General features: G+C 42.0%; 1 protein-coding gene and 1 non-coding gene across 8 annotated transcripts in view; both read right to left on the bottom strand.

The window, feature by feature from the left end:
- SASH1 (SAM and SH3 domain containing 1) overlaps nucleotides 1-26,878 on the bottom strand; it is a 322,353-nt gene that overhangs the window by 171,936 nt on the left and 123,539 nt on the right. For 3 of the 7 annotated variants that reach the window (XM_060283580.2, XM_060283581.2, XM_060283584.2), the window contains exon 1: nucleotides 15,826-16,692. The exons of 2 other annotated variants lie outside the window; for them this stretch is intronic. In XM_060283580.2, coding sequence (XP_060139563.1) covers nucleotides 15,826-15,954 — 129 coding nt within the window. In that variant the 5' untranslated portion in view covers nucleotides 15,955-16,692. Of the gene's footprint in view, nucleotides 1-15,825; nucleotides 16,693-26,878 lie in introns of those variants that run through there. 2 more of the 7 variants (XM_030853210.3, XM_030853211.3) reach the window with 1 other exon arrangement.
- Nucleotides 24,585-24,657, bottom strand: TRNAE-UUC (transfer RNA glutamic acid (anticodon UUC)). The gene has a single exon. It is a non-coding gene; the product is annotated as a tRNA-Glu (tRNA).

Raw genomic sequence — 26,878 nt, 5'->3', positions numbered from 1 at the left:
ACCTCTACTGATACTGTATTGACTTCGTGTTTCATTGTTACCATTTTGCAGTGTTTGCTGCTGTCAAAACTCTTGGGAACAGTGCTATCACTCTATCCCTGTGTCAGCAAGCCTGTCAATTATAGAGCCACCAGCCAGAACTGACCCTCACCTTGACCAGGCACCAACAGAAATCTTCCTTTTGGCCTTGAGTCATTTCCTGCCCCAACTACAGCAATTTCTGGTTTTATATTCTTCTTGAATATTGAATCACAAACTCTAAACGTGCTCAGGGCAGCCAACTTTTGCATTTTTAACTCCCACATTACATTAAGGAGGTGTCCTACACTCTTCTTTACCCCTTGCTGGGCTGGATTCCAAACTGCTCATTCTTCTGTCACTCCTTTAAGGGACTACACTCTGGTCCAGGCGCTCACTCCATTGACTTCCCGAGGGGCCCTTGGTGAGTATGTTTCCAAAGGAAGGTGTGGCAGCTGGGGGCCATCTCTGAAAACTTAAGGCGCCTTCTTCCTTTGGGACCATGATTCATCTTCCTTCTCAGTCTCAACTTTAAAATTTTCCTTTTCCTCTGCAAATCAGAAGTTTCTTAATAGGATGTCTGCTGGGCTGTGTAATAGTCTCCAAAGGGAAGTGATGAAGGTTTTGGCTTGAATCATTGAACTAGAGTTGGAAGAGTAATCTATGGTAATGCACCACAGGGAGCAGTCCATTACCAGCAGGATGGGCTACAGATGATGTAGGAAATTTAATTTTCCTAACTCTTCATTTTTATTGTACTTTACAAAAATAGTTCTCTGAAAGCATTTATTCTGAACGAATGGTGGGGATTCAAATTAATTTGTTCAGGGGTCTGAACCTTTTAGGATGAATATCCCATAAGATTTTAATTAAAATGTCCAGTAAAGAATCCACAGAGAATAAAATAAAACACATTACAAAATTACTTCCATTTTCTCCATACCCTCTCTTACTTTCATTCCTAACCCTCAGCAATCCCACAAGGAGTGGTTTCAGACTCCTCAAATCTTCATCATAGGTAAGACACCTGTGGCATTCTATACAGTCTCAAAGACCACGGGAATAAAATGGTACCAGGAGAAGCCTCAAGCAGAGGTTAATGTTTTCATCTAGAAACCCCCATCACTCCTTTCCTAATACAGGCCTTATGGAATACCATGATTCATCTCCCTCTTACTGGATTTGAAGGACTGAGGGCAGAAAAGTCAAAGGGTGGCCCAAGGGTGAAAGAGTACAGCCTGATATTTACAGGCATCACCACCAACATTCCTTGGGGGCCATGTAGCCCCACCCCCCAAAGCTCTTTGCCAGATTCTCTGACCCTCCTCCCTCCCCCAGCTTATTTGCCCCACCCTAGAAATCAGTTCAAGAAATCTAGCAGCAATGGGACATCTGTTTTGTCTCCGAAGGCTCTCCCAACTTCTCTTCTGGGTAGTGGTTGAGATGGGGGTGGGGGCAGCAGTCTTCGGAGGACTAGTTCAATTCTATCATTTCACAACAAAGATGTAAGGCACTGTTAAGTCTCCATTTCCTTATCACCCCCGCCACCCTCCCCTCACTTGCATCTCTTTCTTTCTCTCTCTCTCTCTTTATCGATAGATATAATACAGAGAGAGAAGCAGTAATAATAATGGTGAGCAGAAGAGGGAAAAGCTGTAGGCACTTGCCTGAGGGCTTATTTGGGTGAGAAGATGGGATACAATGCAATTTCCCAAGTCCACTTCATTCCTCAGCTCATCAGATGAGAAATGCTGGACCATCACGAAGGAAACACGCCCCTCTACCTTTGTCCCTCTTGTTACCCCCTAGCACTTGGGAGAGGAATAGAGGAGTCTGTCTTCCTCATGCCTGGCGGAACCACCCAAAGCCAGTAAGCCGTTTGTTGCACAGGGGTCTGTGCTGCCCTGGTCGCGTTCTTACTGAGGCTCACTGTTTACCTATCTTGTCAATTTTCCTTCTCCTCCTGGTCAAGGTATTGGTCTGTGCAAAGTACTAAAACTTTCCTGGAAAAAGTTCTGCTTTCTTTATCCCTTGCTCCTTTTCCCAACAGCTGCTCCCCTGTAGAAAGAAGATAACAAAGCGTCCATCTGTATCAGTTTTCTAGGACTGCTGTATTCCAAAGTACCGAAAACTGGGGTGACTTGAAACAGAAATGCATTGTCTCACCGTTCTAGAGGCTAGAAGTCCAAACTCAAGGTTTCAGCAGGGCCATGCTTCCTATGCAACCTGTAGGGGAATCCTTCCGTGCCTATTCCTAGCTTGTGGTGGTTTGCCAGCAATCTTCGGCATTCCATGGCTTAATAGATGCATCACTCTAATCCTCCATTTTCATATAGTTCTCTCTGGCTATATGTGTCTTCACATCATCTTCCCTCTGTGTATGCCGGTGTCTGTGTCCAAATTTCCACTCTGGATTAGGGGCCACTCTAACAACCTCATCTTAACTTGATTAAATCTACAAAGATCCTATTTCCAAATACGGCTGCATTCTGAGATTAAGACTGAGGGTTAAGACTTTAAGGGACCTCCCTGGTGGCTCAGTGGATAAGACTCCAAGCTCCCAATGCAGGGGGCCCAGGTTCGATCCCTGGTCAGGGAACTAGATCCCGCATGCATGCCACAACTAAGAGTTCACATGCCACCACTGGGGAGCCCACGTACAGCAACTACGGAGCCGAAGAGCCACAACCAAGGAGCCCGCCTGAGGCAACTAAGTAAGACCCAGCGCAACCTAATTAATTAATTAGTTAATTTTAAAAAAAGGCTTTAACACATCTTCTTTGGGGGGTTACAGTTCAACCCATACCACTACCTCACAGGGTGATAGGGACAATGAAATGAGATAACGCATGGAAAGAGCTTAGTACAGTGTTTGGCACACAGTGTTTGGCACGCTGATTGTTATGATCCATCAGTCGGTATCGGCTGCCAGCAATACTATTTTTATTATTACTCTTCTCTTTCTGCCCCGTAGCATCTTTGCTAAAATGGCTTTATAAACAAGTCTTGACAGCAGTCACGTTTCAAAGAATATTCCAGCTACTGCACAAAAATATAACCTCCAAATTCCTTGAGGAAAAACAATAATTACAATCAGTGACTGGGTAGCAAACCGTAGAATGTTCCTTGTTCTATCCACCGAGTTCTGAAGCTTCAAGGAAGCATGGAATGTAGAGCTGCACAGGAATCAATAAAGAAGTCCTCCAAAGAATCCGCTGACAGCTGAATTTCTAAGTTCCTTTAGTTTGCAGAAAAAAATTTTTGATTCGATCCTGCATACTCTCCCTACATTGCCACAAAGAATATATGTTATATTTTTTAAATAAAAGTCCCATCAAGGACAATAGATACACAAAGCATTAGAAAACCGTAAGCCAAAGAACCAGTTAATTGACTGCTAATCGTCTAAGAAGTAGTGACTTAAAAATTAAGAAAAAAAGGTGATCGCCTTTAGTTTTAAAAGATACTTCAGAATGTTGGCTCTATCCCTAGTTGTACAGCTGTGGCTATCGTCACATCCAAGGCACTGCAACAACACCAGCATGCTTTTCTCTGCACTAATAAAACTTGTTTTGATTTAAATCTTCAGGGGACACCAGAAGGTAGTGTGTCACTCCCCTCAGCCCTCATTCATTTTAAGTCATTTTTCTACCAAAACAAGCTTTGGAGCTTCATCAGTCCCTGCTGCCAACGACGCTGCATAATTCAGTACTTACTTATCTTGACCTAACCAGCAAATGCAGGAATTTAAACCAGTCTTGCTTTGGCTTGTTCACTTGGTCTTCGACTGATCCTTTGAAACCATCTGTAACCTAGCGCCCTTGAGCAACTCTTGTCCCAAATTTTATTTATATGTAAGGACTTGAAACAGAACACTCTTAAACTTGTCTGCAAGTAAGTCCACAGGTATACAAATGAAAGGTTTGCGTGTCTTTTTAAAAATCTTGATTTTTTTAAAAAAATATGTAAACCTAGTGTCATAAAACCAAACTCTTTCGCAGCTTGCAAAACTTTTTGGCTGACAATAGGAGAGTCTGCTTTTCCCAGTGTTGTGAAAGTGGGCCTTCCTGTTTTCCACAGTAGAAGAACTGGAAGCCGTGAGAACAAAAGTCTGGCTTTTCTAGAATTTGTGGCAAGCCGTAACAATGAGACACCAGACGTTTGTGCTGCCCTCTGCCTCCTTGGAAGAGGTGAGCCTGCAAAGTCTTGAGTGTTTGCCACACTGACGCACCCTAGAGCATCCAAGACCCCAGGGACCAGGCAGCTTGGGTAGAAAATGGGAAAATCCAGACTAGGGATCACTTTCTGGCTTCACCCCCAAACTCTGCTCAAAAGATAGCAGAGCCCACATCCAGCTGGGTCTGGTCTACTTCGGAGGAGCATTTGAAAATATTTGCAAAGATATAACTTCAATGTTTCACCTCTATTTCACAGATAAAATAGATGAAAACTTAGAAGCCTAGAATTTACAGAAACCAGAATCAACCAGAAATTGTTGAATTACGGGTATTAAAATATGGGCAATGAAATGTCAGTGTGTTTGAAAAGGAAACCAGGAACCCTAGATTACTCACCAGGCTAGAGGACTGTGGCTGCCAACAAGGCTGGGTTTCTGGTCGCTATAAGGGCATTAAACCAGTCGATGCATGTAAAGGACACACCATGAAATGTAAGGCATTATATGCCAATGTAAGTATTATCATCGAATGTCTAGAGTAGCACTTCTTAAGAGTAAGGGATGTGACCTGCTGAAAATCTCTTGATGTCTAAGGAGTGTATTAGCTACACTTGCCTCCCCTCCGGTTTCTATGGAAACTCTTCCACCACGGAAGATACCCCGCTTTCTAAAGACACAAGCTCTGGAATGTGCAGTCTTTCAGTGATGTGACAAGCGGAATAGTGCTTTGATACAGAATGTGGAGGTTACCAGCTGACAGTCTGGTCTGTTGAAACAGTACATAGTTCTCTGCTAGTGCTAAAGTCACATCACGTGCATTTCAGTGTATCTTCCATGTACCTTTTAGGAATCATTTGACTCCTATTTACTTTAATGCTCATCGCATAGCCTCAGTTTCATAATATCCTAATCAGGGCAAATCACTACCATGCACCAGTGTTATGAGGGGCCTTTCATTACGTCACCACCTGGGCACCACATGTTACATAACTAGAAGCAAAATGCTGCAGAGGCATTAATGACCTTTCCCCAGTAGGCTATGTCCAAAGGCTACACTTCTGTGGAACGTTTTCAATAAAACTGTATTTCATGATAAAATATGCTTTAAAAATGAAATGTCTTATCTCTCCAGCATCCAATGTTCGTCTTTACAGACTTTCCCAAAGTTTCAAATTCCTTCATGTTTTCTATAGATGCATAGTGAAATTACCCCCCAATTAAAATGTATATAAGTGGCATACTGCAGAATAATAATGAATAATAATCTTTCTCAAACCACAAGCAATCCCATTTTCTATCATGTTCACACTGACATGTGTTTGCAGGTTGCTTTGGGCTCTGGTGGGGACACTACCGTAGGACGCTTTTATAACTTCTTGATTGGAGACGGAAGATTCCTAATTAAGATGCAAAAATACAGAATGAATGTTTAGCAACCCTGACAAAAACATTGGTTAATTCAATAAAACCCTGGGAGAATATTTCACAAAAAAGTTCAAGATAATGAAAGTAGATTTAGTACATCTACATGAGCCCAGCATTCAAAAAATAAAATCACTAGTTAAGTGGATGCTTTCAATATTTTACATGTTTCTAAGAAGTCAACTATTAAAATGCTCTCATATTATTGTGCTACTTAGTCACAAGAGAACTGCAAATAGCAATCTGGATACCATTTAAACAGAAAATATGTTTTCCTTACAAATATCTTCTTGCCTCCAGAAAACCCTGCCTATTCACAAGTTTCATACATTTTCTCTCTGGAGTATACACATCATTTTTAACACCCGTTTCCTAACATGAAACCTGAAGGTTAATACTTTGAAGCAATTTATGCATTTGTTTTTAAATTGTGTATTCTAAAAAGGACATGTGACATACATTAAATCAATAGTTAATATCAATCCTAAATTGAACATGTGGAATCAGATCATCACTCTATCTGAAGATGAGAATGAAGGGAAATTAATTCATATTCCAGCTAAAGGAGATTTAACCATTAACAGCTAATAATAACGAACATTTATGATCTGCTTACCATATGCCATGCACAGTTCTACTGATTTAATTAATCTTACCAGACCCAATGATGTGAGTGGCTATCACCCTCATTTTACTGATGAGGAAACCAAGACATAGAAGGGTTAAGGAACTCACCCAGGTCACAGGTCCACTAAATGCTGAAGCCAGGATTTGAAGCCACTCTGAACTGCTTCCTTTGCTCTTAACTCCCTCACAAAATAACCTTTCAGTTTTCTAAGAGGTGTTTAATCAATTTTTTTGTTTTTAAATGTTCTCATTCTGTTACCCTTCTCTTGATTAAAACAACAAAAAAATTTAATTATATTTTCTTATTAAGACTTCATTTTTTTAGCAGCTTAAGACTGACAGCAAAGTTGAAGGGAAGGTACAGAGATTTTCAATATATCTCCTACCCTCAAACAGGCATAGCCTCCCTCATTATCAATATCCCCCACTGTCATATTGTGACTTATAGGAGACAGATACTTGGTCTTCTTCCCAGCCCTGGTACAGGGGTCCCAACCCTTGGAATTTGGAGTGATAGGAGCATCTTTTGTCACTCACTAGGAATCCCTTCAGAGCACATCTGAGTTTATGCTAATGAGGCACCTAGGCTGGGGCTCCTAGATAGCCTCAGGATGGAGCTGGTCACCAGGAAGACCAAGTAATTAGAGGGTAAGAACTTTCAGTTTCACCCCACCCTTACCCCGCAACCTCCTTGAAGGGAAGAGGGGCTGGAGGTTGAGTTCAGTTATCAAAGGCCAATGATGTAATCAAGCATGCCTACATAATGAAGCCTCCATAAAAACCTAAAAGGACAGAGTTCAGAGAGCTTCTGGATTGGTGACCACATTAAGATTCGGGGAGAGTGGTGCCCCAGAGAGGATGGAAGCTCCTCGCCCCTTCCCACCTACCTCACCCTAAGCAACTCTTCCATCTGGCTGTTCCTGAGTTATATCCCTTCATAACAAACGAGTAATCTAGTAAGTAAACTGGTTAATCTAACAAGTAAATTGGTTTCCTGAGTTCTGTGAGCTGATCTAGCAAATTAATGGAACCCCAGGGGGGATGCAGGAAACTCCAATTTATAGCCAGTCATTCAGAAGCACAAATAACAATCTGGACTTGCGATTGGCAACTGAAATAGGGACAGTCTTTGGGACTGAGCCCCTAACCTGTGGGATCTGACACTAGTAGATAGTGTCAGACATGAATTAAATTTGTGGGAAACTCCATCAGTGTCCACTGAGAATTTGAGAATTGCTTGGTGGTGTTGAAATAAACCCATTGTACTCATTAGAGTGGAACCTTTGCTACAGCTGATGAACATACAGTGTCACATCATAATCACCCCAAATCCAAAGTCTGCATTACGGTTCACTCCTGGTGTTGCACATCTATCTATCCATCATTATAAAAGTCCTCTGTGCTCCACCTGTTCATGCCCCCCTCCCTCCAACCCCTGATCTTTTCACTGTATCCACAGTTTTGCCTTTTCCAAAACGTCATATAGTCAGAATAAAAAACTTTTCAGGTGGGCTTCTTTCACTTCGTAATAGACATTTAGGGTTCTTCCACGTCTTTTGATGGCTTGATGGTTCATTTCTTTTTAGCACTAAATAATATTCCACCACACTTTATTTGCCCATTCATCTCCTGAAGGACTTCTTGGTTGCTTCCACGTTTTGGCAATTATGAATAAAGCTGCTATAAACAGCTGTCTGCAGGTTTTTGTGTGGACATAAGTTTTCACCTTCTGCAGGCAAATACCAAGGAGTGCAACTGCTGGACTGGCTGGTAAAAATATGGCTTACTTTTGTAAGAAAATGCCAAACTGTCTTCCAAAGTGGCTGTACCATCTTTCATTCTCACCAGCAATAAACGAGAGTTCCTATCGCTCCACATCCTCTTCAGCATTTGGTGTTGTCAGTGTTCCAGATTTTGGCCATTGTTACAGGTGTGTAGGGGTATCTCATTGCTTTGTTAAAAAAAAAATTTTTTTTTTAACCCCGTGCATATCCAAAACAAAGACATCTGTAAAATTGTTAATGGTTTATCTTTAAATGTGGCCTTTAAAATCCTCTGAAGATGGATGTAAGCCTACAGCGAAGATACTTATTCTTAAACTAGAATATTCCTTTCTTCTATATTGAAACACGATTTTTAAGAGCGCCCAAAAAAGCATAAAAACATTTTTTAGCTCTAGTGTGAAAAATGTATCGGTTGACAGCAAGTCTTAGGCAAAAGTACTCAAGTCCCCAAAATTAACTAGGATAAATTTTTAAAGTAACTAGGGCTCAGGATACATACTAAAATTTTTTTATTCTGCCCTTCAATGATACTTTTAGTTAGAATTACAATTACATGCATTTCTTTTTCTTTCCCTTGTCATTCCACTTTTAATTCTGCATGCCACGACAGAAGATGAAGCCACAGCCACAACTGGGCAGACAGTGATGTGTAGACACACTGGACCTTCCTCACTCACTACTTGCTATAAAACCAGACAAACAATGGATGAAGCAACAAAATAAACCATGAATCAAATCTACGTCATAGACACCAAGGAGAGCCGCAAAGTATCTCTATGGACACATGGAACAAAAGTCTACAGAGCGGTCATTATAAACTCAAACGTATTCACGTTTTTACCAATCAGCCTAGAAAGGTGAAAGACAATAGGAGAGCTCTTCCAAAAAGAAAAAATTAGGGATTACAGAGAGGAAAAACTATCTTATTATCAAGCTTTTGTCTTCCAAGTCTCTAAGATACTCTAAGGCCTGTGTCTCCAATCTCCGAGCAGGAGTCGTCTCTATTACAGGGCTTGACAAGCAAGAAAAAATACAAACTAGGTTATCTCTATGAGGCATCTCAACTCATAAAGAATTAACGCTACCCAGTGAAACATCTTATGGAACAAAGGGTGGGACACTAGACAGCTGCCTAGGAGCAAAGCTAATGAGGAACAGACCCACAAATTTCAGGTCTCATTCCCAAATTAAATTAGTAAATAAATGAGCATACCATCTGAGAAATGACAAATCCAGGTCATCACAAAAATACATTTTATCTCAAAATGAGTCGGAAGGTTTGGTTAATTCTTTTCGTCTTAGTCTCTACTCACTGGTATTAAATGGTACAGTTAATTCTTAGTCTTAGCCTCTATCTATTTAAATTCATTATTTTGAGATCAATTTTATTTCTACCCTAAGAAAAGAATGTGTGTAAACCATGGGTAGGTACATCATGTATCACAGTGGGATTATGATGGTTAAGTCTGAAGCATAAAGTACTCTTAAAAAGAATACATTAAGTAAACTGCTAGTTACAGGTTTTCCTCTTATGTTCTTTGTAGAACTGAGCTACAGATTTGCTTATGGATCAATGTGCCCAACTGAATATTTCCCTCTATTTTACTGTTCTCTAGATTTTTTTTTTTTAATTTTTGTCTGCAACGGGTCTTAGTTGTGGCACGCGGTATCTTTCATCGCGGCGTGTGGGCTTAGTTGTCCGGCGTGGCATGTGGGATCTTAGTTCCTCAACCAAGGATCAAACCCACGTCCCCTGCATTGGAAAGCAGATTCTTAACCACTGCACCACCAGGGAAGTCCCTAGAAATTAGCTTTTAAAAGATGGTATTAAACATCATTTAGCTATAGCATTGTGTGTATATTGTTATAAATAATAATTCCCCTCTTTAAGGAACCAAATCATTTACTCCAGTACAGAAAGACAGGTAAGTAGATATGTGTACACATAGATGTGTCAAGATAGATACTTCTTTAGAATGAAAAAAAAAAAATTACAACACTACAACATGCCTAAAAATCTCTTGCATTAACCCAGCCTACTCTTGAGCGTAAAAGAATTTATCAGAAGTAAATTACCATGAGCAATCCTTGACTCCTTATAGAGTAAAATATGGGGACCAACAGAAGCCAGGTGATAGATAAACTGGTATGTTTCATAAACATTTAATCCAAGCTCTCATCTTCTCTTGCCTGGATCACTGAAGTAGTCTTCTTCCAAATTCATCACCAACTCATCACCCCCAAAAGTCACTTTTCTAAAAAGTGATCATGACACATGTCAATTTAAAATTCTGCAATGGCTTCTCACTGAAGCCTACAGAATGACTGCAGCTACTTCAGCACTCAGGACCTGGCACCCACCTCAGTGCTCTCTGCTCTCCCATCTTTCTTTCCCTTGGCTCTGTCCAGAAGGCCCTTCCTCTCTTCTTTCCTCCTTAGCCCTCACTGGGAAACACCTCTCAGGTAAAGCCTACTCACTGCCAGGGCCCAAACTGAAAGGCATTTCTGGGACTGGACTTCCTGCACCAGCACCTCCGTCAGCCCTCCCCAACTCCGTGCTCTTTGGGGCGATCTGCACACTACACTGCAGGACTGGGTATTTAGGGGAGGGGCAGTGGACGCTGTTTTTCCTACAGAACTACTGTCTTTCTGGAAGACAGGGGCATGTGCGGCTAGTAATTAGCTCAATAGCTTAAGCAAAAAAGATTGACAGTCAATAGATGTCTCGATAGAACTATAAAACTGCAACTAGGAGTTACTTTCCAGGAAATAACACATGATCCAAATCCCAGCTCCTGTTTACTGTCTGGGTGATTCAGGACATGCACGTTTACCTCTCCACTGTAAAACAGGGACAAAGATGCTCACTGGTCACAGTGAGAGGACCAATTAAGGTTAAGTTTGGGAAGGGCCCCGCATAGCACCAGGACTCAGCCCTTGTGAGCACTGCCTTCCCCTCCCCACGTTGCTGCATTCTATCATTGGAAGTTGAGAGTCAACGATGGTGAACAAGGATGCAGAACAAGCCAGGTGGAAGAGGGAAGGGTTACAAGGTAGAGAGCGGCACATGAAAGCAGGATGTGGGAAGACGGAGAGCATGAACAGTCGCTTTAATGCAGACGCCTCTTTTTAGCTTTTTTTGGGGGGCTGCGCCTTAGGGCATGCGGTATCTTACTGCCCTCACGACCGTGCCCCCTGCATTGTGAGCACCCGTTTTAACCACTGGACAGCCAGGGAAGTCCCAGAGCCTCTTCTGACAGCAAATTAAGGACCCCTGCCAGAACTGTGAGACTTAACTTTGGCAAAGAAATGAAATCGGTAGGTCTAAGTTCTGGTCCCTACGCTGCTGCCCCAAGCCCTTCCATCCCTCCTCTCTAAATGAGGGAGCTGAGGACTCACTTCCAAGGTCTCTTCAGTCAGTGCCTTCCGCTACATCACCCTGCAATCTCTCTACTTATATAAAAGCCATAGGCTTTCAGCCGGCTACCAGGGACAAAGCATCAAGATGAAGTCAGAATATTGGAAACTGGGGCTGACTCTCGATTCCAAGACCTAAAAAATTAAGTCATCAGCTGAAGGGCTTAACGGAAGACACCACCCAGAGAATATGTAAATTACACACTGGTCTGTACAAAGGAGTTTGCATTTTAAAAGCCCTGTAGGGATCTCACTGACACCTCCCCTCCCCTACACTTTGCCCAAAAATACAGAGCAAAAGGAAAGTCTTTTAAGGAAGAGGACTTCAGTAAACAGCAAGACAGAATGAACCTAGCCGATAAACTTAAACAGAATGAACCTAGCCAATAACTTAACCTAAAGATAAACTTAACAGATAAACCTACTACATTCTTTTCTGTAGCTTGAATAGGAATTAAGAGTAGGGGAAGGTCCTCCACGTACAGTTTGTCTACACAATGGATATTTTCCAAGCATTGCTAGGAAATGGGTGTAAATTGTAGGAACATTGCAGGGAAATGTAAGGTTTGGGGGAGGTGCATCTTGCAGGATCCTGCAAACAATAGTCACTAACTCCCTTCCTCTCCCTTCCCAGTGAGACCAAGTAGCTTCAAAGGCCTGATTCTGCATTTAAGGAGTCCTCAAATTCTGGAGGAAAAATTTATGAACCATCACAAGTTACCAAATGGATACCTGGGGCTGAAAACATGATCTACCTCATCTGATAACCTCAGCAATTCCTACTCTTAAAAAAAAAACTACTCTCCCCCACCCCAAAACAGAAAAAGGAATGCTTTGTCTGCAATCAGGGAGTAAAGAGAAAAGAGTAGAATCCCATAGGATTCTCACTTGTTCTACAATTCTCAACAGAAGTCTAAGCATGTCATCGTGAAAGGTGACAGGCTTGGAAAACCCAGGCAGACCACACGCTGCTGAGTTAGAGAACAGAATAGCGTGTTTTGCAAGAAGGCCTCGGTTTAATTGCTCAGGGTTTACAAACATTTCGCAATTTGCCATTACATTTTCAGTGGAAGTGCCAGGATTTAAGTACGCATGATGCGACTGTCCAAGTGGTAGCTTTGGCATAAGCAGAATTTATTAACGTCTTCATAAATGCGCCCCATTATAGCCAGGGCATGAGTCTTTACAGAACTGTATTTTGGAGTGGCTCCTGCATTTAAGAGTACATACTTTTTTCCTTTCTCACTCAATAAAAGCATATTCTCAGCACCCAGTAAGGCCCAAGCCCTGCAGGTAGAAGAATGACTGAAATACAGACCATGGCCTCCAGGCCCTCACATCCATAGTGGTTTTGTAAACGCATTTTCTCTTAACTCTCTATTTACATATTCACTTGTCAGCATTTTATTCATTCCAACACACTCAAACATTTTCATGCCATAAATTATACTATTACTTCTCTAAATAAGCGCTTTGTTAGCAATTATATAAAAGCAACTGATTGGTACTGAACTGGGCAGGACTGAATTAATTTAAATGTAAAATGTGTCCCAATGAACTCAAACAACCATCTTGTATTTACCGAGATCAATGCCTCTGGGGCAACACGCTCCCCCTTCCCTGGGTTTGAACCAACAAAATCCAAGGGGGTAGGGATGCCGAGGGCTTCTCGCTGTACGGCACCTTCGGGAAAGAGGAGCTGTGCTCATTCATTTTTAAAAAAGTTTTAACCTAATAAGCTTTGAAGTTTACATTTTTACACTAAGAAGAATCTAAAAAATAAAGTAGCAACTGTGCCTGAAATCTGCTAAGTATGATGTCTGGATGTATAATTCCCCTACTACCTCTACTCTCCTCATCTTCCAAACAGCATTTGCCTAAAATGACTGGATGCCGTTACATTTCTACCAAGTTGATGTGGGATAGTTAACTATGGAGCACCATGGCATCAGGCTCCTAACTGGTGGAGCTCAGAGAACTGGGGTGCAGTCTGACGTTTCCACCAACAATGAATATGTGCCAGAGGTCAAGTCACTTCAACCTGTCTAGGCTGATAGACGATTGCAAAATGCCATATTTTAAATACAAAATGAAGGAAATGGTGTCTTTTATCTCCGTAAGAACAGAGAACGTCAGCTGTCAGTTTCGTGTCTTGATACATTCTTCCGAAGATATAGTTTCTTATAAACACTTGGATGGCAGCTTTCTAAAAGCAGAATAAAGATCCTTTTCCCCTGGTGACTTCTTACAGGCACGTACAAAGGACAGCAGGTAATCTACGTCCTCTTTGCCTGCTTTTTCACTAAGGAACAATCTTGATGCCCAAGACTTAAAGCAAAATAAGACCTTATAAAAGATGGGAAAACACGGGTGAACACTACCTGTTTGGGACAACCTTTACCGTCTTTCAGCCTCACACGGAACTATTAGCTCTGTGAGAAGCACATATTTTCTTTTCTCCTGCATCTGCCTTTTGAATAACAGGTTTGGGCTTCTTGAGCCCCACCCCATCTTCTAACTCAGCCAAAGAACACTCTGCTACAACTGACCCAGCAGCGCTGGAATCTGCCAGGGAAGGGAAAGCAAATCTTCAGAAAGTGGTCCATGCCACCCCGGCCCCCAAACGACCCTGAGCCCACACGTCAGTTCAAGTGAGCATCTCTAACCCTTCCCTCCCCAGCCCACACCCTAGTAAGGGATGCAATGTGATGTCATCAAGCCGATTTTCTCAGTGCCTGAAAACTTACAGAGTGAGACCTAAGCAAGAAATAACAAGATAAGCTTCCTGCTTGATAAACTTAAAAAACAATCTATCACCACAACTTTTATATATATGTTCATTGGGTTTTCTGGAATTTCACTGAAGGCCCATATTCATCAGTAATGTTCAGAAAATGCAAAAAGCGTTAACTTAAATTTTTTTTAATATATATTTTTTAAACATTGGAGAGTCATTCTGAGATGGCCCACACTCTGTCTATGGAGTGGGTATCTCCCTGAATAAATCTGCTTTCAAAAAATACATTAATTAAAATAAAATATCGGAGAGTGAGACGAGCAGATAGAAATCTTTGACCAACCTTCCCTGGCTCTCTGTACAGGAATAATCATAAATACCAAAGGACACCTGAAAATGGAATAACTGGGACTTTAGGATGTCTGGAAAGTTGAGACACAAGATCATTTGCAAGAAAAAAAAACAGAAAGACAGCTATTCTTTATTAAACACCTACTATATATCAGTATAGAGCACTAGCTATATATCAGCTTAGCTAAATCTCAGAAAACCTAAGAAGCAAATCTTTGCTTCACTTTTCAGGTAATGAAATAGAAGGTCAGTGGAGTTGGGTACCTTGGCCAAGATCAGGCAGTCAGTCAATGGGAGGGCTGGGATTTGAATCCAGGCTAACTCACTCCAAAGTCCAAAAGCTTAATTACTGTGCTAAAAATGGTTTCATCATTACCAAAGAGGAGTTTTCTATAAACTACACCTCCTCCTATTTAAAAAAAAAACAAAAAAACAAACAACTCCAAGTAAATCTAGAGCCTCTTCCAATGATCTACACAACTCCCAATTCCGAATCTTTCCATTGAAATGGACTTTTTAATGTGTGGAGTAAGATGTCTGACTGTAAGAACCCCACCCATCTGATTCCAGTCTACCTGCCTACCTAGAGCTCCACCATAGCAAATCCACTAATCCCTCAAGGCGCTGAACCCTGAACAAGTAAAAGCTTCATCCGCCATGCCTAAGAACTATTTTTCAGAAATTATGCCAAATCCACGGGCGGGTTTAGTTACTGGACATTTCAAAATGCATGACAATACGGATTTAGAAAAATAAGTCTTATTGTTTTTAGTCCCAAACACATAACAAGTAACCTGTAATTCTACATGTTGAAAAACTGCAAACAAAGTAAACTTTCTGTGGTTCTGAGTAAGGAGATAATTGTTTTCTTCTCCTGGTCAGACAACACATGGTGAAGAGATAAACATCAGTAACATCAGCCTCTTCCCAAATCCGACTGTGAGAGCACATCAGCCGAACAGTATTTATTTACATCTATTCTTTGAAGGACTGTCTTTTCCACACCAACTTCTCAGCAGGTGCCCCAGATTAAACTGTGGAATATCATACCCGTTTGTTTAAAAAATATATCTTTGATGTGATCTGTGGCTGGTTATCTTTTTAATTAGGGTTTGAAATCCTAAACCGTGTGTATTTAACCCCCTAAGAGCTACAGCCGGAGAAGGACGACCCCGAGGGGTGGGCTTGTCGAGTCTGCGAGCGCGAAGGGAGCGCCGCGGCGCCGGGGTGCTGCGTGCTCCCGGGTCCCGCGACCCGCCCTCCCCGCGCCTCCGCTTCTCCAGGTAACTCACCAGGATGCCCATCACGTCGGTCCAGAGCCGGGAGAACGCCTCGGACAGACCAGCGCCCGCCTCAGGCTCCGGCGCGGGCTCGGCTTCGGGCTCGGGCGCCGCGCCGGCGGCTCCCGCGTCCTCCTCCATGGCCGGGTCCCCGGGGCGCCCTGGCCCCGCAGCCGTGCGCGCCCGGTCCCCGGCGCCGGTCCCCGCCCGCCGCGTCACCACCGAGTCGCGCCTCCGCGCCGCATCCCAAGCGGCCCCGGCCTCCGACCCGGCGGGGGCCCCCGGCAGGCGCCCGCACCTCGGCTCTCGGTGGCGACGGGCCGCGCGGCTGACAGGTCCAGAAACTTTCCCAGCCCGGCTCGGCTCGGCTCGGCTCAGCTCGGCAACCCGGTAGCAGGAGGCAAAGTTCGCACCACCGAGTTTTCCGGCGGGGAATTCTGGCAGCCCAGAAGCAATGCAACCCGCTGCAAAGGCGTCTCTTCCTGTGACGGGGACCGACTAACTAGGCACGAGACTTATTTCTTCCAGCAAGTCTGGGCAGGGCCCCGCGGGGTGACCGCGGCGCCTCTGGGACTTGGAGGGTACTTCCCGGGCCCCCTCTCTTCAAAATGAGCTCTTCCAGCTCCACATGACTCTCTCCCCTTGATGCTAAAGAAAGCGTTTAGCAACAAAAGGTGCTCTGATGTCAGGCTCTTTGCATGGAAATGAGCCGCAGACAGGAGAACAAATCGCCTGTTGAAAGAGCGGCCGCGCTGCTGTCTCCCGCCTGCACAAGTTTCCAATCACGCTATTCACTGGCACAGTTTGGGTCACAGAAACTCGAGAAAGTTAATCTTTAAGCTGCTCCTGCCGAAGGAGTTCCCAAGTAGTGTAGTTACCCTGCACACCTCGCCCCTCCTGAGGTCAAGCGACCTCAGGAATTACAGCTCTGCCTCTGGCAGCCAAGACTTGGAAAAACAAGTGTGAAAGCTTGGGCACGAGCCATTGTTTGTATCGTGTGTATTACAAGGGGGGACATTTTGGTTCCTGGGCGGCCACAATGCCATGCATTGCTTGGGGTGGCAGCTATTTAGGGGGAACGCGCTTTGGGTTTTAATGGTCCCTTTACAGTAAGGGGATAGGGAAGGGCCTTTTTCAAAAGGAAATGTTATGGTTGTAGCCATTAAGCCAACACACCTGGGGCCCCGTGTGTGTTTTTCTAAAGACAAGATCCATGACGGATTTATTTTATGAGGGAAATAGCCCTGTAGATGCATTTCTCCTTTTGTGATTGTTTCTTTAAAAGCCACTCAAGAATTCTCGCTGGGAGATGACAGTCCGCGTCACATCGGATCTGGTGATTGATCGCTTTGTGAAACAGTTCAGAAACTACAGTGAATCGCCCCTATGTTAAAGGACTGAGTGGTACAAAAACCCAGGTGAGGTGCCCCAGGGAGAGAGCCCTTGCTCGTTTTGGAGGGCTCTGGCTGTCTTTGTTTTTTCCTTCTGAACCCACATGAAAGGAGGGGTACAAGATCACGTCCCTTGAAATTCCCCTCCTAGAGCATTAATTACGGGATCCAAAGGATGAATAGCCCTTAGAAGAAAGTTCAAAATTGAAAAAAACTGGAAAAAAAAAACTTTTTCAAAGGTAATTAAATTTATACGCATAATCCCCGATGACAAAGAAACAAAATGCAAAAGTTTCCCCTTGATGGGAAGGAGGCATTGTGTTGAAGTGGAGTGCTGGGTGCAGAGTCAGTATGACCAGGCCTGCTGCTTTTCCCTGGGCTGAGGCTGGAGTTAGATCAGGTGCGTGTTCTAAGATGCTGGGAATCCAAATAAATTCATTAAAGCATTGGTGGGCTTTATTATCATTACTATTATTATTACATCTATAAAGACATGAAAATAAGTAATCGATAGGAAAAGGTAAAATAACCATTGAGTTGATTTTATGTATACTTAAGAATTTCAATGTATTAGCCATGTGGTACCTTACTCAATTCAAGAAAATACAAAGGAGGGACTTCCTAAGTGGTCCAGTGGGTAAGACTCTGCGCTCCTAATGCAGGGGGCCAGGGTTTGATCCCTGGTGGGGGAACTAGATCCCACATGCATGCTGCAACTAAGAAGTCTGCATGCTGCCACAACTAAGACCCAGCGCAACCTAAATAAATAAATAAATATTAAAAAAAAAAGGAAGAAGAAAATACAAAGGACAGTGCTGCTTCTACAGGGGGCGGCTAGTTTTCTGCATCAACACCTTCTGGCAAGTGACTGAGCATGAAGCCAAATGAGCAGGATGGTGGGGGCAGGACTCTCCAGCACCAGTCGTGAGTCTTTCTTCTAGACTCATCAGATCACCTGAGGGCAAAGCATTTAACTCTTCTGTGCTGCAGTTTTCCCATCCTAGAGGAGGCAAGGCCACACGAATTGCCATGTACCTCCTCAGAGGAGATGTTAAATTTCAGGGTCATCTAAAGATAGGTACCATTTGGCAACAATACAAACACACATATCAATATAACTAAATCTTAGCCAGCATTTTGGTACTTAGAGAATCAAGCTACCCTAGATATTTAAGCTCCTTGTCCTGGCATTCCCTAATAAATGGATAAGAAAATAAGTAATACCTTTGAGGGGGAAGGTTGCTACCTACAATTTTGCTGTCTGTACATAAATATGAAATTTTGGGCATTTTTCTACTTGTACGTAATAATTTTTTTGACCACCTGAAAAATGAAGCTGAACCTTTTCGCTTATCAAGCTTCATGATGCTTCTACTCAAAATGAGTCTGATTACTTCTCCCAAATTGAGTCTTTTCTCCTTTGGTTAATGTCAATCTTCCAAAAATTCCTTCAGGGGCTTTTTAACAAAATATAAAGAATAATTAGCAACATCACAATCATCATCAAACTATTTCAGAGTCCCATAGGGTACTGTTTACAAAGAGCTTTTTATAATAGAATTATATCCCACGAGGGTGGGACAGAGCCTTGAAGGTGATCTTGAATGATCACTCCAAGTGAACACAACTACATTGAGCAGAATCAAAGTCAGATGACTTGATTACTTTTAAAAGTTCTTTCATCTATGCTGTAATTTATTTGATTCCCACAAAGCTCTGTAAGGTGGGCAAGTGTAGATGTGCCATTAAAGACATGTATAGGGAAAGTATGCACATAGGAATCCTGCTCTCTCTCCTTTTCTCTTTCCATCAGGGCTCTCCCTCATCCAGCTCTGTGGAATTGTTATGATGTTGGTAAGTGAACTCCAAGGACAGAAAGGGATCTAGAAGAGAATTTTCTAGACACCTAGTAGAGACCCAAAAGTTGACTGAAATCAATTCTGTGGGTTCTGATAAACATTTATTGCAGTGAACTATCAGAATGCAGTCAATGAAAGTAAATATTGGAAATGCACCTGTCTCAGTAAGTGTTCCTTCTTGGAAAATTAGTCATACAGCTGCACATAGATGCATGCAACACGGAAGTACATACATACACACATACACATATAAATGCAAATACTGGATTGCTTTGTAAAAAATTGTTCCTTACTATGTGGCAGGATTACAAGTTTAAAAGCCACTAGTCTAGAAGTTGCAGGCTGTTGCCTGCAGTCTACTTAGGACATCATTTTGACATAAGTAAAAAAATCTATTACCTGGCAGTAAAGGTGGAGTTTGGCAGTAACACAAATATAATGGGTTCAGGACAGAGCCCAGTTTGAATTTTCACTCAGGTTTCTATAAGACATTGGGCAAGTTATTTATCTCATCTGTAAAGTGGGATAGTTCATCTACTTAATACAGTTGCTATGGGCTTCCCTGGTGGCGCAGTGGTTGGGAGTCCGCCTGCCAATGCAGGGCACACGGGTTCGTGCCCCGGTCCGGGAGGATCCCACATGCCGCGGAGCGGCTGGGCCCGTGAGCCATGGCCGCTGAGCCTGCGCGTCCGGAGCCTGTGCTCCACAACGGGAGAGGCCACAGCAGTGAGAGGCCCGCGTACCGCAAAAATATAAAAAAATAAAAAATTTTAAAAATTAAAAAATAAATAAAAAATACAGTTGCTATGAGGTTGTGTGTGAAAATGCAGGCAGTAATTCTCTATGAATTAGAACTTTTTCCCCCCTTTCCCTCCCCCTATTCACTCATACCACGAGGTGATATCTATAAAATTTCCCTGTTCATACCTGTCTCTTGGGGTCACATAAAGGAGTAATTCCTAGCCCTGGAATGTGGCCGCTGAGTGGAAGGGCTGGGAGGTTATCTCTGGCAAGGTGGAGTCATAAGGGCTATTCAGTTTGGAAGTAAAAGTAGTAATACCGATGTTATTTATTGAGAATCAACTCTATGTCAGGCACTGTGTTTGATGTTTTAAAAATATTTTATTTAAACTTTAAATAGAATTTATGACTTCTCACTATGATCCAACCCTCCCACCCGCTCACTTCCCATTTCAGTACTCTGTTACATCCATCCATTGGTTCAAGCTACCAACCTCAGAGACGTGCTTGAATCCTTCCCACACCTCACCATCACTCCCATCTAACCATGGACAAGCCCCGTGGATCCTACTTCCTAAATATGTGTCAAGTTCATCTACTTCTCTCTGTCTCCACTACCACACACCACCTTAGTCCATACTAGCTCCATCTTTTACAATTTTTTTTTTTTTTTTTTTTTTTTGCGGTACACGGGCCTCTCACTGTTGTGGCCTCTCCCGTTGCGGAGCACAGGCTCCGGACGCGCAGGCTCAGCGGCCATGGCTCACGGGCCCAGTCGCTCCGCGGCATGTGGGATCCTCCCGGACCGGGGCACGAACCCGTGTGCCCTGCATTGACAGGCGGACTCTCAACCACTGCGCCACCAGGGAAGCCCCATCTTTTACAATATTTTATCTAGATCAGTGCTTCTCAAAGTGTGGACTCAAGAACAGAAGCATTAGCATTACCTAATTTGTTGGAAATGCAAATTTCCGGCCCCAGCCTCCAAGCCTGCAGAGTCAGACACTCTGAGGATGGGACCAGTGACCTGTATTTTAACAAGCTCCCCAGGCAATTGTGAAATCTGCTCAAATTTGAGAGCCACTTGAAACTATGGGAATGTCAGAATAAGGAAAAGGAACGCATTGCCAAGGGAAGGTGAAGTTGTAAAATACAATATGTTGAAAAACTAAACCAGCGGATTGCTTTTTAAAATTAACTGGTAAAAGAAACCATCATGAGATATGTGAATGGAGATCCCCAAATCAGATGTTCAGAGACATTTGGCTTTCAAGGGCAGACGATAAAACATTAAATGTATTTATTGTAATAAAGTGTATTATCCATAAGAATAGTACATATTTTAGGAACACAGCTTCATTCAAACACTTGTTATGTTTTAAAGACAACACATTTTCTACAGAAAAAAATGTGAGATTAAGCAGAGATTAATAGAGAATAGACTTGAGGACACAGTGGGGGAAGGGTAAGCTGGGACAAAGGAAGAGAGTAGCATGGACATATATACACTACCAAATGTAAAATAGATAGCTAGTGGGAAGCAGCCGCATAGCACAGGGAGATCAGCTCGGTGCTTTGTGACCACCTAGAGGGTTGGGATAGGGAGGGTGGGAGGGAGACGCAAGAGGGAGGGAATAGGGGGATATATGGATACATAGAGCTGATTCACTTTGTTGTACAGCAGAAACTAACACAACATTGTAAAGCAATTATACTCCAATAAAGATGTGAAAAAAAAAGCAGAGACTAAATCCAAAAGATTATAAATAGTCCAATTTTTTTTTTTACCATACTGCATTCTGAAATTGAGCAATGCAGATAAACTCATTTAATTTTTGCCTACGGTCAGCAATCCTCTCTGGCACTCTAACGTGGGGCATTCCATAACGCCTGGGGCGGGGGGTGGGGGGGGGAACTAACTTCAAGGAAAGACTGAAACGCCAAAACATTTTCCCCCTTGACAATCCCAAACACATTTTTTCCACAACTGCCTTAAAAGTGAGCCAAACCCCTGCTAAAGCATTACCTGTTTAAAAGCCTTTTCATCATGGAGTATTTGGTAAGAGAGACTGAGAAAAGAGCTAAGAGCAAACTAAAGAAAAATTAAAACCAAGTGAAGACAGCCCAAACAGGCTAGGGAGAGAAGGTAAATAAACAAAATGATGATTCAGGGCTATAAATACTTTTCTCTGAAATCTCTTCTTCCACTCTGATAAGCAAGGTTACTAGCCTAGCCAGTTAGGTTTTCCTCTGTGCTGATGCTATGTAAACACCACGGTTCTGCCTGGGAATCATTCCATCAGGCATAAAACGACGTGACTGATATTTCATCTTGCATAGTTGGGTCAGACTAGGTAATTTCTAAAGCCATTTGTAATTCTGAAATACAAGGATTCTGAACTATTCAGTAATACACATTATAGACAAGAAGCAAAAGACTCTGAGTGGGGTACCAACATTGAATTCACAATGTTTAAGGCAAAGGACCCAAAGACTTCAGCCCACCATGAAATAACTTCTGAATTAACATAGGAGCAGTGTCTCCTATGGAGAGCTGTGAGATTCTCTGAGAGCTACCTGACACTGAAAAGGAGAAAAAAAGGAAGCATGGAGAGGGAATGGTCTTTAGAATCATACTCCCCGCTATTTATCTTTTTAGCTTAGGAGAGTGTAAGAAAAAAAAAAAAAGGAATGTGTTAATAAGAGACGAAAGATTATGTTAAATATTTCCAAATTATGCAAGGACAGTCTAAAAAGCACAGCTGGGAAGTATCATCCACCAACCAAACTGCTTCATCCATCTTGTCTATTTTATAAACTTTACCCAACGAGAATGCCTACTTGGCTGTCTCTATTGCTTACAGATACTTGTGAAAAATATTTTTTTTCCTATTAAATATAAAAGCTCCAGTTAACACTATTGCTCTGCTTTTTTTTAAAATTTTATCAATTAATTAATTTATTTATTTTTGCTGTGTTGGGTCTTCGTTTCTGTGCGAGGGCTTTCTGTAGTTGCGGCAAGCTGGGGCCACTCTTCATCGCAGTACGCAGGCCTCTTCCTGTCGCGGCCTCTCTTGTTGCGGAGCACAGGCTCCAGACACCCAGGCTCAGTAGGTGTGGCTCATGGGCCCAGTTGCTCCGCGGCATGCGGGATCTTCCCAGACCAGGGCTCGAACCCGTGTCCCCTGAATTGGCAGGCAGATTCTCAACCACTGCACTACCAGGGAAGCCCCTGCTCTACTTCTTTGAAGTGCAATGTTATAGACATAGAACAAAAGATTCTCACTCACAAAATGAATCCCAGAAACCACAAAAAACTATTACAAATCTTACCCAGAACTGAAGTATTATCCAGAATACTTTGGTTGAACAACGAGAAAAAATAATTTATAATTAATGACATTTTTATATGACTATTAAAAAAGGAGGGAGGCATTGAGCTGAGTATAACATTCTGGAAAAAATATGTGTTGACTTATTAAAGCAAAGGAAAGTGTGATATCCTTTTCACTACTCATTTTTTTAAAGAGTCACATATTTACTATATAAATTACTTGAGGAAGAACCACGAGTCTTAGATGCACTGCCCAGCCTGATGGTAACTCTGTACACAGCCTTGCTTTACTCTGTTCTGTGTCTTTCATGGGGGAGCCAATATTTTGGGTCACAAGCAGCAAGATTTTTATACTCCTAAAATGTACCTGATGGCTATTGAAAAGAGACACTCCCATTCTTGTTTCTAAAGGAATAAAGAAAGGAAGGAAGGAAGGAAGGGAGGGAGAAAGGCAGAGAGAGAGAGAGAAAGAGAAATCTCCTAACTTTCCCTTTAGCTATAAAGTTCTATCCTTTTAGAATCTCAGAAACATATCTTCCTTCTTACGCAATCTAACTCCCTTCCTTTCCATGTATAGTAAGTTTTTCAGTCTCCCCTTAGTCATTCAAGGCCATTTTCCTCTTCTGGGTACTTTCTTTCAAACTGCATTTCCTGTGACACACAGAGGCACACGCGCATGTGCGCGCACACACACACAAAGGCTCAGTTATCTCAGTTTTTCTGAGCCGCCTTATACAATTGAAGATATAAATAAATGAACTTGGTGAAGAACTCATCAAAAGAGGTGGCACCATGAGAATGTCTCAATGAGCTTCTCACATATAGAGAGAGAAGTTTGAGTGACAGGACATTGGGGTCATGGCTACTTCTTTAAATAGTGCCTTGGTCAAGCTAAGTGAAACAATTCCCTGTTTTAGGAAGCACATAACATGCTCTGCTCCTGTGGTGAGTGCTGGCTGGAATGGGGATTGAAATGTAAGAGAAATATTAATATGGATAAGCAGGCCCCAGATTTTCTGCACCATTTCCCTCTCAAGGAACACAAATGTTTTTAAAGGAGCAAAAAAGTAGGTTGTCTAGGCATACATTTTTCCTATGCCTTATAAATGAAACAACTAGGTGCTAGCTCCTCTTTATCTAATGAATGTTCTCAAAAATCAGATGATGTTGATTCCAATTGCAAAGAGACACAACAAAGACCCCTTGTTCTAGAAATGAGGTCATTTGGACAGTCTATCCATTAAGAAAAAGCCTATTTTGCTTTAAGAGGTCACCTATTGGGGCAGGAAATCCATCTTTCAGCCAGTGCACTAACATCTGGCCTAAGTCTTCTGGGCTGAAATGTCAATTTCCTGGTCTAAATGGAACACACATGAAAGGAAAAAAGATAAAAAATACAATTTTTTTTTTTTTTTTGGCCAAGCTTCACGGCTTGCAGGATCTTAGTTTCCTGACCAGGGATTGAACCTGGGGCCCCGGCAGTGAAAGCACCGAGCCCTAACCACTGGGCCACCAGGGAACTCCCAAAATTCTCCAAAAAAAAATTACTCTTTAGTGATCAAAACAAATAAACAAAAACTGTAAAATATCTGTATGAAAATTTTCTTTCTGTAATAACTCCTGAAAGGTAAAATTAAGAGGCTAGAGATTAATGACAGCAAAGGAACAAATCAATCATTCACTAGTACATTCATAAATAAATATACTTTAATTTAGAATGACTAATCATGATTCATGATGATTCATCCCAAGCTGGGTCAGATTTGCTTTTGTATTCTACTATGAGGAGGGGGAGGGGAGGAAATATACTAACTAAATTAACAGGATAAAACTTAAAAAAGAGAAGTAAAGGGAGGATATTTAACCAACACAAGAAAAAAATCTTCTCAAGCTGGTTAAGAGTGCCATAAGATATTTCATGTGTAATTCTTCTAAATAAGCCACTCAGTTATTACTACTTTTTGTACCCTTTCAGAATATTCCATAGTTTTGACTAGTCTTCTCCTACTGGTTCAAATTAGAGAGATCTGGTCCATCATTCATTCATTCATTCATCAGGCAACAAACAATTGAGCTCTAGTTATGTCTGACGTCACGTTAGGTATTCACAAAAGACAGCCCTGGTTCTCAGAAGTATTTAATCAGGAGTGTAAAATCCTTAATTTTTTGAAATTGTTAAATTGTCCGATTTAGGTTCACTTTATAATTAGTGGTGATGTGGAGTCTAGAAGAGCGCGAAAATTGAGAAAAGGCAAATTTTCAGTCATACTACTAATCTAGGCAAGAGCTACAAGGATTAACAATAGGGGCACTTAGCACACGTACATCGGTTCCTGCCTGATCGCACACTGCTTTTTCAGCTTGACTTTCTGTTATGATCAAACATAGAGTTATTTTGGAAGGCTCTTATCTACTTTTCCCCACATTCTCTGTATTTCCTATTTTCTGCTTCTCTGTTTTGTTCAGTCTGTTCATTTTCCCTGAAATACTCCTGCTTTCTCCCTCCAGCTTTGTTGAGACATAATTGACCTATAACATTGTGTAAGTTTAAGGTGAACAACTTGTTCATTTGTTACACTTATATATATTGCACAATGGTTACCACCATACTGTTAGCTAACACCTTCATCACCATCGTATCACGTAATTACCATTTCTTTTTTGTGGTGAGAACATTTAAGATCTACTCTCTTAGCAGCTTTCAAGTATATAATACAGTACTATTGACTATAATCACTATGCTATACATTGGATCCCCAGAACTTATTTGTCTTATAACTGGAAGTTTGTACCCTTTGGTCAATACCTCCCCAGTTCCTCCACCCCCAGCCCCTGGAAACCACCATTCTAACCTCTATTTCTACGAGATCGGCTCTTTTAGATTCCACATATAAGTGATATCATACAGTATTTGTCTTCTTTCACTTAGCGTAATGCTTTCAGGTTCTTCCATGTTGTCACAAAGGGCAGGATTTCCTTCCTTCTCATGGCTGAATAATATTCTGTGAATCTATCTATCATCTATCTATATCGATATCAATATCGATATAGATATCTCACATCTTCTTTATCCATTCATCTATTGACAAACACTTAGGTTGTTTCCATAGCTTGCCTATTGTGCATAATGCTTCAATGATCATGGGAGTTCAGATATTTCTTTGAGAAGCTTTTTCATTCCCTTTGAATATATACCCAGAAGTAGAAATGCTGGATCATGTGGCAGTCCTGTTTTTAATTTTTTGAGGAACCTCCATACCGTTTTCCATAGTGGCTATACCAATTTACATTCCCACCTACAGTTCACAAATGTTCCTTTTTCTCAGGTATCCTTATTTTTTTGAAAGAGCCACAGGTGATTATGATGGGTAGTAAGGGATGAAATCCACTGGTGTAAGTGCGAATGTAAAACTGAGAAAGACAGAACTTGGGGAACACTACCATTCAAGAGAACAACATGGGGTAATGACACAGTGTCTGAGTGAGAGTAGTCCCAGGGGTAGAGAATCATGGTGGCATGATGTCAAGGAATTTGAGGGTAACAGGAAGACGGGAAGGATCAGCAGTGTCCAACATTATGGAAACATCGATAGGAAGAGTATCAACTGAACGTTCATTTTAGCGGTCACTAGTAACTCTGCTTAGCCAGTGCAACTTCATTGTAGAGGAAGGAGTAGAAACAAGATTGCAGGAGGCTGAGGAAATGATGGGAGAAAAGTAGTGAAGAAAGATAACAGAAG

This window comes from Globicephala melas, chromosome 14, assembly GCF_963455315.2.
Source record: "Globicephala melas chromosome 14, mGloMel1.2, whole genome shotgun sequence".
Taxonomy (NCBI): domain Eukaryota; kingdom Metazoa; phylum Chordata; class Mammalia; order Artiodactyla; family Delphinidae; genus Globicephala; species Globicephala melas.
This window is presented reverse-complemented; position numbering and strand designations above follow the sequence as displayed.